General features: G+C 42.6%; 1 protein-coding gene across 3 annotated transcripts in view; it reads left to right on the top strand.

Annotated features, from left to right (window-relative positions):
• LOC118357496 (1-phosphatidylinositol 4,5-bisphosphate phosphodiesterase epsilon-1-like) overlaps positions 1-16,332 on the top strand; it is an 87,241-nt gene that overhangs the window by 52,978 nt on the left and 17,931 nt on the right. For 2 of the 3 annotated variants that reach the window (XM_035734645.2, XM_035734644.2), the window contains exons 11-20: positions 7,695-7,809; positions 8,056-8,178; positions 8,670-8,806; positions 10,812-11,050; positions 11,275-11,336; positions 11,446-11,611; positions 11,872-11,979; positions 12,166-12,282; positions 12,487-12,645; positions 15,705-15,837. In XM_035734645.2, the coding sequence (XP_035590538.1) occupies positions 7,695-7,809; positions 8,056-8,178; positions 8,670-8,806; positions 10,812-11,050; positions 11,275-11,336; positions 11,446-11,611; positions 11,872-11,979; positions 12,166-12,282; positions 12,487-12,645; positions 15,705-15,837 (1,359 nt within the window). The remainder of the gene's footprint in view (positions 1-7,694; positions 7,810-8,055; positions 8,179-8,669; positions 8,807-10,811; positions 11,051-11,274; positions 11,337-11,445; positions 11,612-11,871; positions 11,980-12,165; positions 12,283-12,486; positions 12,646-15,704; positions 15,838-16,332) is intronic. The other variant, XM_052478275.1, reaches the window with a different exon arrangement.

Raw genomic sequence — 16,332 nt, 5'->3', positions numbered from 1 at the left:
TGTAACTATTCACTCCTGTGGCCTATTTATTGCCTTCCTCCTCATGCCTTTTGCACACACTGTATATAGACTTTCTTTTTTCTACTGTGTCATTGATTTGTTTGTTATTGTCTTGTTTATTGTTTACTCCATGTGTAACTCTGTTGTTGTCTGTGTCACACTGCTTTGCTTTATCTTGGCCAGGTCGCAGTTGCAAATGAGAACTTGTTCTCAACTAGCCTACCTGGTTAAATCAAGGTGAAATAAAAAATAAACATGCAACTGTCCTCTCATACACTCCCCTATGTATTTATTTGGACGGTGAAACTAAAATGTTTCATTTGGCTTTATACTCCAGCATTCTTTGAGGCGACGGTAAAGAATGTCACCTTTTATTTTAGGGTATTTTCATTCATATCTGTTTTACCTTGGTCTGTGACAGTCATGGATTTTGGATGATGCTAATTGGCTAGCCAGATCTCCGGTCCACGGTCTCCGTAATAACGGTTTGAATAGTAAAAAAATATATATCCACTACCAGTCAAAAGTTTGGATACACCTACTTATTCCAGGGTTTTTCTTAATTTTTACTATTTTCTACATTGTAGAATAATAGTGAAGATATCAAAACTATGAAATAACATGTATGGAATCATGTAGTAACCAAAAAAGTGTTAAACAAATCAAAATATTTTTTAGATTTGAGATTCTTCAAAGTAGTAGCCACCCTTTGCCTTGATGACAGCTTTGCACACTCTTGGCATTCTCTCAACCAGCTTTATGCGGTAGTCACTTGGAATGCATTTCAATCAACAGGTGTGCCTTGTTAAAAGTTCATTTGTGGAATTTATTTCCTCAATGCGTTTGAGCCAGTAAGTTGTGTTGTGACAAGGTAGGGGGTATATAGAAGATAGCCCTATTTGGTAAAATACCAAGTCCATATTATGGCAAGAACAGCTCAAATAAGCAAAGATAAACAACAGTCCATTACTTTAAGACATGAAAGTCGGTCAATCCGGAAAATCTCAAGAACTTTTAAAGTTTCTTCAAGTGCAGTCGCAAAAAACCATCAAGCACTATGATAAAACTGTCTCTCATGAGGACCGCCACAGGAAAGGAAGACCCAGAGTTACCTCTGCTGAGTTATCAGCCTCAAATTGCAGCCCAAATAAATGCTTCAGAGTTCAAGTAACAGATGCATCTCAGCATCAACTGTTCAGATGAGACTGCGTGAATCAGGCCTTCATGGTCGAATTGCTGCAAAGAAACCACTACTAAAGGACACCAATAAGAAGAATAGACTTGCTTGGGCCAAGAAACACGAGCAATGGACATTAGACCGGTGGAAATCTGTCATTTGGTCTGACTATTCCAAATGTAAGATTTTTGGTTCCAACCGCTTTCCTTGTGAGATGCAGAGTAGGTGAACGGATGATCTCTGCATGTGTGGTTCCCACTGTGAAGCATGGAGGAGGAGATGTCAGATTGTGGGGGTGCTTTGCTTATGACACTGTCGTTATTTATTTTGAATTCATTGCACACTTAACCTATATTCTGCAGCGATATGCCATCCCATCTGGTTTGTGCTTAGTTGGACTATCATTTGTTTTTCAACAGGACAATGACCAAACACACAGGCTGTGTAGGGGCTATTTGACCAAGGAGAGTGATGGGAGTGCTGCATCAGATGACCTGGCCTACACAATCACCTGACCTCAACCCAATTGAGATGGTTTGGGATGAGTTGGACCGCAGAGTGAAGGAAAAGCATCCAAGTGCTCAGCATATGTGGGAACTCCTTCAAGACTGTTGGAAAAGCCTTCCTCATTTTAATTCTTATTTACAATGATGGCCTAGGAACAGTGGGCTAACTGCCTTTTCTAGTTAACTGCAGAACAACAGATTTGAACCTTGTCAGCTCGGGGATTCGATCTGCAAACCTTTTGGTTACTGGCCCAATGCTCTAACCACTAGGCTACTTGTCTCTCATGAAGCTGGTTAAGAGTATGCCAAGAGTGTGCAAAGCTGTCATCAAGGCGAAGGATGGCTACTTTGAAGAATCTCAAATATTAAATATATTTTGATTTAACACTTTTTTTAGTTACTACATGATTCCATATGTGTTATTTCATAGTTGTGTTGTCTTTACTATTATTCTACTATGTAGAAAATTGTAAAAAATAAAGAAAAACCCTTGAATGAATAGGTTTCCAAACTTTTGATTGGTAAAAATAATAATAAATATATGCCATTTAGCAGACGCTTTTATCCAAAGCGACTTACAGTCATGTGTGCATACATTCTACGTATGGGTGGTCCCGGGGATCGAACCCACTACCCTGGCGTTACAAGCGCCATGCTCTACCAACTGAGCTACAGAAGGACCACTGTATGGTACTGTATATAATCATGAATCGTGAATAATGATGAGTGAGAAAGTTACAGATGCCCCCAAAAAACATGCTAACCTCTCACCATTGGTATTTTTTTTGTCCAAATACTTATGGCGCCTTCAATTGGGGGGACAAGCTGCATAGTGCTTTAATTTCCAAATGGTAAAATAGAAACGGTGCCTTCAAAAGTATTCACACCCTTTGACCTTTTCCACATTTTGCTGTGTTACAGCCTGAATTTAAAATGGAATACATTTCGATTTTTGGTCACTGGCCCACACACAATATCCTATAATGTCAAAGTGGAATTAAGTTTTTCAAATTTTTACAAATTAAGTTCAGGAGCAAAAATGTACATATCAAGTCACATAAGTTGCATGGACTCTGTGTACAGTAAGTGTTTAGCATGGTTTTTGAATGACTACCTCATCGCTGTACCCCCACACATCCAATTATCTGTAAGGTCCCTTCAGTCGAGCAGTGAATTTCAAACACAGATTCAACCACAAAGACCAGGGAGGTTTTCCAATGCCTCACAGAAGGGCACCTATTGGTAGATGGGCACAAATAAAATAAAGAAGCAGATATTGAATATCTCTTTGAGATTTTACAATTTGGGTGTATCAATACACCTAGTCACTACGAAGTTACAGGCATCCTTCCTAACTCAGTTGCCGGAGAGGAAGGAAACCGCACTGGGATTTCACCATGAGGCCAATGGTGACTTTAAAACAGAGTTGAATGGCTGTGATAGGAGGAAACTGAGGATGGATCAACAACATTGTAGTTACTCCACTATACTAACCTAAATGACAGAGTGGAAAGAAGGAAGCCTGTACAGAATAAACATTTTCCAAAACATGTATCTTGTTTGCAACAAGGCACTAAAGTAATACTGCCAAAAATGTGGCAAAGACATCAACTTTTTGTCCTGAATACAAAGTGTTATGTTTGGAGCAAATCCAATACAACACATTACCGAGTGCCACTCTCCATATTTTTGAGCATAGTGGTGGCTGCATCATGTTATGGGTATGCTTGTGATCGTTAAGGACCGTAGTTTTTCAGGATAAAAGGGAAACGGCTTGGAGCTAACCACAGGCAAAATCGCAGAGGAAAATGTTGTTCAGTCTGCTTTCCACCAGACACTGGGAGATGAATTCACCTTTCAGCAGGACAATAACCAAACACACAAGGTCAAATATACACTGGAGTTGATTACCAAGAAGACAGTAAGTGTTCCTGAATGTCCAAGTTACAGTTTTGACTTCAATCTGCTTGAAAACCTATGACGAGACCTGAAAAATGGTTTAGCAATGATCAACAACCAGTTTGATAGAGCTTGAAGAATTTTGAAGAAAATAATAGGCAAATATTGCACAATCCAGGTGTTGAACGCTCTTAGATTTACCTGGAAAGACTCACAGCTGTAATCGCTGCCAAAAGTGTTTCAACAAAGTATTGACTCGGGTGTGCATTGTTATGTAAATTATATTTTTGTTTCATTTTCAGTACATTTACTAAAGTTTCCAAAAACAGGTTTTCACTTTGTCATTATGGGGTATTGTTTGTAGATGGATGAGGGAGAAAAACATACATTTAATCCATTTTGAATTCAGGCTGTACCACAACACAAATGTAGATTAAGTCAAGGGGTATGAATACCTTCTGAAAGCACTGTATGTATGAAAATACCCTCAAATTAAAGGTGACCTGTCCTGTCGCCTCGTGTATGTGTGTGTATGTGTACATACATACATACATACATACATACATACATACATACATACACAGTGGCTTGCGAAAGTATTTGGCCCCCTTTGAACTTTGCGACCTTTTGCCACATTTCAGGCTTCAAACATAAAGATATAAAACTGTATTTTTTTTTGTGAAGAATCAACAACAAGTGGGACACTTGAAGTGGAACGACATTTATTGGATATTTCAAACTTTTTTAACAAATCAAAAACTGAAAAATTGGGCGTGCAAAATTATTCAGCCCCTTTACTTTCAGTGCAGCAAACTCTCTCCAGAAGTTCAGTGAGGATCTCTGAATGATCCAATGTTGACCTAAATGACTAATGATGATAAATACAATCCACCTGTGTGTAATCAAGTCTCCGTATAAATGCACCTGCACTGTGATAGTCTCAGAGGTCCGTTAAAAGTGCAGAGAGCATCATGAAGAACAAGGAACACACCAGGCAGGTCCGAGATACTGTTGTGAAGAAGTTTAAAGCCGAATTTGGATACAAAAAGATTTCCCAAGCTTTAAATATCCCAAGGAGCACTGTGCAAGCGATAATATTGAAATGGAAGGAGTATCAGACCACTGCAAATCTACCAAGACCTGGCCGTCCCTCTAAACTTTCAGCTCATACAAGGAGAAGACTTATCAGAGATGCAGCCAAGAGGCCCATGATCACTCTGGATGAACTGCAGAGATCTACAGCTGAGGTGGGAGACTCTGTCCATAGGACAACAATCAGTCAGTCGTATATTGCACAAATCTGGCCTTTATGGAAGAGTGGCAAGAAGAAAGCCATTTCTTAAAGATATCCATAAAGTGTCATTTAAAGTTTGCCACAAGCCACCTGGGAGACACACCAAACATGTGGAAGAAGGTCCTCTGGTCAGATGAAACCAAAATTGAACTTTTTGGCAACAATGCAAAACGTTATGTTTGGCGTAAAAGCAACAGCTCATCACCCTGAACACATCATCCCCACTGTCAAACATGGTGGTGGCAGCATCATGGTTTGGGCCTGCTTTTCTTCAGCAGGGACAGGGAAGATGGTTGAAATTGATGGGAAGATGGATGGAGCCAAATACAGGACCATTCTGGAAGAAAACCTGATGGAGTCTGCAAAAGACCTGAGACTGGGATGGAGATTTGTCTTCCAACAAGACAATGATCCAAAACATAAAGCAAAATCTACAATGGAATGGTTCAAAAATAAACATATCCAGGTGTTAGAATGGCCAAGTCAAAGTCCAGACCTGAATCCAATCGAGAATCTGTGGAAAGAACTGAAAACTGCTGTTCACAAATGCTCTCCATCCAACCTCACTGAGCTCGAGCTGTTTTGCAAGGAGGAATGGGAAAAAAATGTCAGTCTCTCGATGTGCAAAACTGATAGAAACATACCCCAAGCGACTTACAGCTGTAATCGCAGCAAAAGGTGGCGCTACAAAGTATTAACTTAAGGGGGCTGATTAATTTTGCACGCCCAATTTTTCAGTTTTTGATTCGTTAAAAAAGTTTGAAATATCCAATAAATGTCGTTCCACTTCATGATTGTGTCCCACTTGTTGTTGATTCTTCACAAAAAAATACAGTTTTATATCTTTATGTTTGAAACCTGAAATGTGGCAAAAGGTCGCAAAGTTCAAGGGGGCCGAATACTTTCGCAAGGCACTATATATATATATATATATATATATATATATATATATATATATATATATATATATATACATTTAATTTGTCTCTATACTCCAGCATTTTGCATTTGAGATCAATATTGATCTCAAATGCAAAATGCTGGAGTATAGAGACAAATTAAATGTTTTAGCTTCACTGTCCAAATAAATCCGTTGGAGAGTGTACAGTCGTGGCCAAAAGTTTTGAAAATGACACAAATATAAATTTTCGCAAAGTCTGCTGTCTCAGTTGACATGTATGATGGCAATTTGCATATACTCCAGAATGTTATGAAGAGTGATCAGATTTATTGCAAAGTCCCTCTTTGCCATGCAAATGTACTTAGTCCCAAAACAACCTTTTCACTGCATTTCAGCCCTGCCACAAAAGGACGAGCTGACATGTCAGTGATTCGCTCGTTAACACAGGTGTGAGTGTTGACGAGGACAAGGATAGTGATCACTCTGTCATGCTGATTGAGTTCCAATAACAGACTGGAAGCTTCAAAAGGAGGGTGGTCCTTGGAATCATTGTTCTTCCTCTGTCAACCTTTGGTTACCTGCAAGGAAACACGTGCCGTCTTTGCTTTGCAGAAAAAGTGCTTCACAGGCAAGGATATTGCTGCCAGTACAATTGCAAGTAAATCAACCATTTATCAGATCATCAAGAACGTCAAGGAGAGCTGCTCAATTGTTGTGAAGAAAGCTTCAGGGCTCCCAAGAAAGTCCAGCAAGCGCCAGGACCGTCTCCTAAAGTTGATTCAGCTGCGGGATTGGGGGACCTCCAGTACAGAGCTTGCTCAGGAATGGCAGCAGGCAGGTGTGAATGCATCTGCACGCACAGTGAGGCAAATACTTTTGGAGGATGGCCTGGTGTCAAGAAAGGCAGCAAAGAAGCCACTTCTCTACAGGAAAACCATCAGGGACAGACTGATGTTCTGCAAAAGGTACAGGGTTTGGACTGCTGAGGACTGGGGTAAAGTTATTTTCTCTGAATCCCCTTTCCGATTGTTTGGGGCATCTGGAAAAAAAGCTTGTCCGGAGAAGACAAGGTGAGCGCTACCATCAGTCCTGTGTCATGCCAACAGTAAAGCATCCTGAGACCATTCATGTGTGGGTTTGCTTCTCAGCCAAGGGAGTGGGCTCACTCACAATTTTGCCTAAGAACACAGCCATGAATAAAGAATGGTACCAACACATCCTCAGAGAGCAACTTCTCCCAACCATCCAGGAGCAGTTTGGTGACGAACAATGCCTTTTCCAGCATGATGGAGCACCTTGCAATAAGGCAAAAGTGATAACTAAGTGGCTCGGGGAACAAAACATCGATATTTTGGGTCCATGGCCAGGAAACTCCCCAGACCTTAATCCCATTGAGAACTTGTGGTCAATCAATCAAGAGGTGGGTGGATGAACAAAAACCCACAAATTCTGACAAACTCCAAGCACTGATAGTGCAAAAATAGGCTGCCATCAGTCTGGATGTGGCCCAGAAGTTAATTGACAGCATGCCAGGGTGGATTGAAGAGGTCTTGAAAAAGAAGGGTCATCACTGCATACATTGACTCTTTGCATCAACTTCATGTAATTGTCAATAAAAGCCTTTGACACTTATGAATTGCTTGTAATTATACTTCACTATTCCATCGTAACATCTGACAAAAATATCTAAAGACACTGAAGCAGCAAACTTTGTGGAAATTCATATTTGTGTCATTCTCAACTTTTGTCCACGACTGTACCATCCTTGCTTATGTTTTATAGGGAGGGATACAAAAATGGGAATATTTGAGATATTAAATAGTGTCAGATTTAGTTTCCTTTAGAATGCTCTAGTTCACTGTGTTTGACCATTTATACTGTGTGTGTGTGTAACTCTGCACTTTATTGATTCCATAGAGGACGGCTTCCCTGGACCCCTCCCCCCACCGTGCTGCAAGAGCCCTGGTTCCCTGACCTCTGGCTCCCTGGCTTCCTCCCCCATCCTTTCAGGCAGCACCAAGGCCCAGCCAGGGTAAGACCCAAAACCTGACCCCAGACCTGTTCCTAAGGGTAAACACTGCATTTCTATCACTCCATGGTTTATAATTCATCTGTAAACCTAGTGTCAAATACTTACATGTAAACCTACTCATAACGTGAACCTTGTACCAAGCACTTTATTTACTCATCTTAATCTACAATATAAAATATCATTTTTTAAATCTAGTGTTTTTAACTTGGAACAGTCACCAATCCCTCTCCTCGTGTCCCTGTGTAGTGCATGGAGCAGCAAGAGCTGGCACGGCCTAGGGAAGGGCTACTTCAAGGGCTTCCAGGACCTCATGAGCTCTGACAGCACTATGAGCTTCATCGAGTTCGTCGAGCTCTTCAAGTCTTTCAGGTGCTCCATCCAACTTCCGAGCTCCTCTCTTTACCGTATACGGTCACCATAGTCTATATAGGAATAGTAACTATATACAGGTCTATGGTAGTGATTTAAATTCAACATGTCTCTGTTAATCATTCCCACTGAGAATTCCTTCTGCATTCCCAAAGGACAAGAGCACAATTATGTGCTGTGTATATCATCCCCACACTATACAACACAGGCCTGCTGTACTATCATAATACATACAGGATGGAGACATTGCATTCCATTCAGAAGAAGCTTTGACAAATCCAACCAATCTTTCCGGAGGTTGTTTTGTAAATGACATACTGGGTTCTTCTGAGGTTTCTCTCAGTGGATAACAGACTAAGGCTACACACCGAAACATGTAATAATTAGAAAACCATACCATTGTCCACTCCCATTGTCCCCCAAGAGTGGATAATCATTTCCCTCTCTTGTCAGTTGAATGTAAAAGCCCTTGTTCTTGTTTTGATGTGCAGCATTCGGAGCCGTAAAGACCTGAAGGAGCTGTTTGACACCTACGCCGTTCCTTGCAGTAGCTCCAGCCCAGAGTCTGCCCTCCTCCGCACCACCCTGAGGATTGACGACAAGGAAACGGGACTGCAGCCTGACCTAGGTATGTCTCTCACATTGTGCTAATGTAACCCTATGTGTTTGTCTGTGAGTGGTTTGTATTTGGTACTGTTCAGTCATTGTTTAAAAGTAAAATAACATAAAAAAGCTAAAATATAAGGTCAGAACGTGTATATACAACACCAGTCAAAAGTTTGCACACACCTATTCATTAAAGGTGTTTTCTTTATTTGTACTATTTTCTACATTGTAGAATAATAGTTAAGACAAAACTATGTAATAACACATATGGAACCATGTTGTAGCCAAAGAAGTGTTATTTATTTATATACATACATAAACGTCCCCTTTTCAGGACCCTGTCTTTCAAAGATAATTCGTAAAAATCCAAAACTTCACTGTAAAGTGTTTAAAGACCATTTCCCATGCTTGTTCAAAGAACCATAACCAATTAATGAACATGCACCTGTGGACTGGTCGTTAAGACACTAACAGTTTACAGACAGTAGGCAATTAAGGTCACAGTTATGAAAACTTAGGACACTAAAGAGGCCTTTCTACTGACTCTGAAAAACACCAAAGGAAAGATGCCCAGGTTCCCTGCTCATCTGCATGATCTTGCCTTAGGCATGCTGCAAGGAGGCATGAGGACTGCAGATGTGGCCAGGGCAATAAATTGCAATGTCCGTACTGTGAGACGCTTAAGACAGCACTACAGGGAGACAGGATGAACAGCTGATTGTCCTCGCAGTGGCAGACCACGTGTAACAACACCTGCACAGGATTGGTACATCCGAGCATCACACCTGCAGGACAGGTACAGGATGGCAACAACAACTGCCCGAGTTACACCAGGAACGCACAATCCCTCCATCAGTGCTAACTGTCCGCAATAGGCTCAGAGAGGCTGGACTGAGGGCTTGTAGGCCTGTTGTAAGGCAGGTCCTCACCAGACGTGACAACGTCGCCTATTGGCACAAACCCACCGTTGCTGGCCCGACAGGACTGGCAAAAAGTGCTCTTCACTGATGAGTCGCGGTTTTGTCTCACCAGAGGTGATGGTTGGATTCGCGTTTATCGTTAAAGGAATGAGCATTACACTGAGGCCTGTACTCTGGAGCGGGATCGATTTGGAGGTGGAGGGTCCGTCATGGTCCTGGGGCGGTGTGTCACAGCATCATCGGACTGAGCTTGTTGTCATTGCTGGCAATCTCAACGCTGTGCGTTACAGGGAAGACATTCTCCTCCCTCATGTGGTACCCTTCCTGCAGGCTCATCCAAACATGACCATCCAGCATGACAATGCCACCAGCCATACTGCTCATTCTCTGCGTAATTTCCTCCAGACAGGAATGTCAGTGTTCTGCCATGGCCAGCAAAGAGCCTGGATCTCGATCCCATTGAGCATGTCTGGGACCTGTTGGATCGGAGGGTAAGGGCTACGGCCATTCCCCCCAGAAATGTCTGGGAACTTGCAAGGTGCCTTGGTGGAAGAGTAGAGTAACATCTCTCAGCAAGAACTGGCAAATCTGGTGCAGTCCATGAGGAGGAGATGCACTGCAGTATTTAATGCAGCTGGTGGCCACACCAGATACTGACTGTTACTTTTGATTTTGATCCCCCCTTTGTTCATGGACACATTATTCCATTTATGTTAGTCACATGTCTGTGGAACTTGTACTGTTTGTCTGTTGTTGAATCTTGTTATGTTCATACAAATATTTACACATGTTAAGTTTGTTGAAAATAAACCCAGTAGACGGTGAGGGGACTTTCTTTTTTTGCTGAGTTTATAACCATATACAATTTCATTAGCACATGTCTTGTGATAAACTGTCCCGCCTCCACAATAGATTAGTCAGGCGGGAATCAGACAGGTGTCTTGTACACCATGATTTTTGGTGCTACTGTTTGTTTAAAGAAGTCTCGGTCGACCAACAGCCTATCGACCAATCGATTAAATGGGGTCACACTGCGGAGTATTGGATGTTAATGTCTTAGTTAGGGAATTAATTCTAAAGATGCAGTTTTCCTGTCCTCCACCGCAGACTTGCTGACCTGTAATGGATTGGACCTGGGCCTCTTCATCCGAACACGCCAGCAGACGTCGGAAAACCAGAAGCAAATCTCAGACGCCATTGCTGCAGCCAGCATCGTGACCAATGGGACGGGCGTGGAGAACGCCTCTCTAGGAGTGCTTGGGCTGGCCATCCCACAACTCAACGACTTCCTGGTCAACTGCCAGCGGAAACACTTGACCTACGATGAGATCCTCAGCATCATCCAGGTGGGTCTCATGACTTGTCCAGCAGGCTTAACTTGGATGTCTCCTACGGTCTGAAAACATCTGACATAACTTGATTTTGGGAATGTAATGTCCTTTCAACTTGGCAGACGTGTAACGCAATGCATTGCGACATACTGTACAGAACACAGACGTGATAGAAGTAAGACTTGGAGTATTATATTTCTGTGATGTATTGTTCAATTGTTTTCCTTTGTCTCCCTCAGACATTTGAGCCTTGTGTAAGCATACGTCAGATGGGTTGGATGTCCTTTGAAGGTTTTGCCAGGTACTATAATTTCCCCTGAAAAATGACGTTAGTTAGCTCGTCAGAAATTCGTCAGAGGAATTTTGAAATGACATTCGTCACCAGTTTTAAGTAGTAGTGACCTCTCCAGGTTTTTGATGGACAAGGAGAACTTTGCATCTAAGAACGAGGAGTCTCAGGTGAATGCGGAGGAGCTCCAGTACCCAATGTCTTACTACTACATAGAGTCCTCTCACAACACGTACCTCACTGGACACCAGCTCAAAGGAGAGTCCTCCGTGGAGCTTTACAGCCAGGTGAGATCACCACTATCATCATTTTAGATAATTGACGCAAACAAACATATTTTCTCCCGGAAAAGTGCTTTTTCTAGTTTAGGTTTGTCAGGGATTTCTAAGCATCGGATCAGTTTGTCATCTTCGGTTTGCCGTAAGCAGGGCTAGGAGTTTTTCCAGACTGACCTGACCAGGAAAAACTCTGGGCTCCTACTGTACTATAAGATGGATTATGTTTTGGTGTCTGTCTTATGATGGGATGTGGTTGTTGTGTTGTCTAGGTGCTGCTGCAGGGCTGCAGGAGTGTGGAGCTGGACTGTTGGGATGGAGATGACGGATCACCCATTATTTACCACGGATACACCCTGACCACCAAGATCCCCTTTAAGGTTAGTCTGTAACCCTGCCACAACCTTGTCACACTGCCTCTGTTGTCCTTATGTCACTGTTTGGCCAAGATACAGTACAATGACGGCATACCTCTTTTATAGCTTGAGTAATACTGCTTAGATGCTGGAATTATTGAATAAATAGGACTGTAGTTATGCCTCGTACTGTAACCCATTTTCTTCTAGGATGTGGTGGAGGCGATCAATCGCACTGCTTTTGTCAACTCGGACATGCCGGTCATCCTGTCCATTGAGAACCACTGCTCTCTGCCCCAGCAACGCAAAATGGCTGAAATCTTCAAGGTACCTCCTTCTGGCTCCAATGGACATGATCAGTACGGATTCTAGCTGACACGTCATGTGTTTTATCCCTAAGAACCTCGTTACTTCATTCCTTCCTCCTTTGGAGACCACTCTGATGGTGCTTTGATGAAACACCTTTGATTTTAGCGTGTCTTTGAGGATTCCTTTGGTCAGCCCACTTGATCTGTTTATTTGTGTTTGAAGGCGGTGTTCGGAATCAAGCTGGTGAGCAAATTCCTGTTTGAAAGTGATTTCTCTGATGACCCGCTGCTCCCCTCCCCCCTGCAACTGAAGGGAAAGATCCTCCTCAAGAACAAGAAGCTGACAGCACACCAAGCTCCTGTTGACATTCTCAAACAGAAGGTGAGACTGTAGGCTCGGCCCTAACGTATGTGCGCTTTGTCACCTCTGGGTCTGCATGGAAAATGGCCCAGGAAAACAAGGAAAATATTCAAGAGGCAGACTGCTCTTCCCCCGTCAAGAGGCAAAAATCTCTCTCACACCAGTATCCAACGGACTGACTATTGAAATGAGTGTTAGTAACCAGGTGTCCATCCAACCTTTTTAATGCGAGTAAAGTAAAAAATGTCACGACAAGGCTGATGGAAACAGCAGAATTTCCAAATGCCGCCAAAACAAAATACGATCTTTTGAGTTTAAAATTAATTATGTGAGAAATGAAGGTGGAAATGCCTTTATGTGCAAATATTGATATTGTAACCATCTTATAGAATGTAAACTTGGAGTCACCCAATGATATTTTGTGTGATCCTCCCTCTGACTCGGAAAGCGTGCGGTTTATTTGACTACAGATAATCTATGATGAACTTCACAGGGAGGTGAAAGTGCACGATGATGATGCTTGATGTTCCTTTCTATTAAATATCAGGGGTCCTATTTCGGTGACATGATCGATCCCTGGCTGCCATTTGACATGTAAAAAATCTAGCTCTTTTGTCCATAATAATCTAATGTAGGCTGTACCTACACTATATCTGTGAATGGTTGGCTGGAATGCACGTTCCAATACCAGAGTGGGCACATAGAAAATGCTATACAACATTTTTATTGACAAAACCGTCAGTAGAGGGGGCCTCTCAAGCGGTGGAAAGCACTGCATCGCAGTGCTAGAAGTGTTACTACAGATCCGGGTTCATTCCCGGGCTTTGCCACAACTGGGTGTCGCATAGGATGGTGCACAATTGGCTCAGCGTCGTCCGGTTAGCGGAGGGTTTAGCCGGGGGGGGTTGTACTTGGTTCACCGTGCTCTAGTGACTCCTTGTGACGGGCCGGGTGTCTGCAGGATGACCCCTGTCGCCATTTGAACAGTGTTTCCTCTGACACAATGGTGCAGCAGGCTTCCGGGTTAAGCTGGCGGGTGTTTAAGGAGCGCGGTTAGGCGGGTCATGTTTCGGAGGACGCATGACTCCACCTTCGCCTCTCCCGAGCCCGTTGAGGAGTTGCAGCGATGAGACAAAATCGGAAAAAAACAAACATTTAACTTGTATTTTTATGTGCACTACGTCATCACGCACAGCCTTTAATCCGCAATAATTAAATGGGAAGGAAACATTTTCTCTGGTGGGAAAATGTGCACATTTTTGAATATTCGTATGCAAAATTGTCACCAATTTGGATGGAAACCTGGTGGGGGTTATGGAATTATGGGCAGGCATAAGCTAAGGACAACGAACACAATCGTGTTTTATCAATGGGAGTTTGAATGCACGTAAATATCGTGACGAGAACCTGAGGCCTTTTTTTAAGGGATCTGTGACCAACAGATGCATATCTGTATTCCCAGTCATGTGAAATCCATAGATAAGGGACTAATTCATTTATTTAAATTATTTAAATGAAATTGTTGCGTTTTATATTTTAGTTCATTATACAGTACATTCGGGAAGTATTCAGATCCCTTGACGTTTTCCACATTTTGTTACGCTGCAGACTTGTTCTAAAATGGATTACATTGTTTTTCTCATCAACAATCTACACACAATACACCACAATGACAAAGCAAAAACATTTTTTTATAATAAAAAAACAAAGAAATTGGAAATATCACATCTCAGACCCTATCAGTATTCTGTCCCTTTACTCAGCACTTTGTTGAAGCACCTTTGGCAGCGATTACATCCTTGAGTGTTCTTGGGAATGACACTACAAGCTTGCCACACCTGTATTTGGGGAGTTTTTCCCCATTCTCTGCAGATCATCTCAAACTCTGTCAGGTTGGATGAGGAGCGTCGCTGCACAGCTATTCTCAGGTCTATCCAGAGATGTTCAATCGGGCTCTGGCTGGGCCACTCAAGGACATTCAGAGACCTGTCCCGAAGCCACCCCTGCGTTGTCTTGGCGTGTGCTTAGGGTCATTGTCCTGTTGGAAGGGGAATCTTCGGCCCAGTCTGAGGTCCTGAGCACTCTCGAGCAGGTTTTCATCAAGGATCTCTCTGTACTTGTACTGTTCATCTTTCCCTCGATCCTGACTAGTCTCCCAGTCCCTGCCGCTGAAAAATATCCCCACAGCATGATGCTGCTACCACCATGCTTCACCGTAGGGATGGAGGCAGGTTTCCTCCAGACATGACGCTTTGTATTCAGGCCAAAGAGTTCAATCTTGGTTTCATCAAAGAATCTTGTTTCTCATGGTCTGAAAGTCCTTAGGTGCATCTCTTTTAGCCTCTCGGGAAGTCTGTCTTATCTCTATAGTACCCAGCACACCCCCTCAGGTCGTCACACATACAGTGCCTTAAAGTATTCACTCCCCTTAGCTTTTTCCACATTTTGTTGATACAGCCTAAATTTGAATACATTTGGATTTTGTGTCACTGGCCTACACAATAACCCATAATTTCAGTGGAATTATGTTTCTCGAAATGTTTACAAATTAATAAATTATAAGCTGAAATGTCTTGTCAATAAGTATTCAACCCCTTTGTTATGGCAAGCCTAAATAAGTTCAGGAGTAAAGACTTGCTTTATAAATTGCATGGACTCTGTGTGCAATAGTGTTTAACATGATTTTTGAATGACTACTATTTTTTAATGTCTGTACCCCTCACATAAAATTATCTGTAAGGTCCCTTAGTCATGCAGTGGATTTCATAGGCTAATTGGATAATCGTATCTAGGGTTGCATGTGAGGTGTGTGTGTGTTTGTGTATATAATATGTATGTATATCAAATATTACCACACTACAAGACCTTATACAGTGTGACCACATGCACACAGTATTATACACACACGGCCCCTCGCAGTCAAGGATGACGTCAGTCAAGCTGTGTCTTCGGAAGTAACTGAGGAGCCTAGTCCTGGAAGCACTCAAAGATAATGGCCCCATGTAAGAACAAGCTTTTATGTCTGTTGACATGGTGCAATGACTACAGGACTTTCCACTAATCATGCTCTGTTCTCTCAGACTCACCAGCTGGCCCACATAAAGGCAAAGACCGGTAACGGGGCCCCGGGAGGAAGCTCTCCTGGTAACCACGATGATGACGATGAAGAGGAAGAAGACGAGTATGACGATGACTGCGAATCCCAGCCTGATGGTGAGAGAGACTCGCTTTTGCTGTGGGATAAACACTCTAACAATGTGTACAACACGTACGCTGAGCAGGTCAAAGCTTCGGTCTCTTGTGGTTTCAATGACATCCTCGCTAACTACTTTCTCACTCACTCCGCCCCTATAGCACGTCGCTGTAAAAACGTATGGTTGTTATGAAGGTTAATGACGTAGGGGAGTGAGATCTTGTATTTACTCTTCTTTTTAACGCCTCCCTTGATTCCCTGTTATTAACATAAAGGAATCCTCCAGTGGATTTACAATAGCTCTACTTGGAGGTGCGTTTGTTTTCCTGTGCTCCTTCCTCCTATTACTCTGTCCCTGACTGTTCCTCTGTGCAGCAGCTGACATCTTTTCAGATTCCACTGCCTCTTATAGCCTTGAAGGTAAACTGAATGACATAAGCGGTCTCACCCTGCATATACAGTACCAGCTCCACTGCATGGCTCCAGCTGTAGCACTCCGTCTGTGCAGTGAGCTT

Source organism: Oncorhynchus keta, chromosome 24 (assembly GCF_023373465.1).
Source record: "Oncorhynchus keta strain PuntledgeMale-10-30-2019 chromosome 24, Oket_V2, whole genome shotgun sequence".
Classification (NCBI taxonomy): Eukaryota; Metazoa; Chordata; class Actinopteri; order Salmoniformes; family Salmonidae; genus Oncorhynchus; species Oncorhynchus keta.
This window is presented reverse-complemented; position numbering and strand designations above follow the sequence as displayed.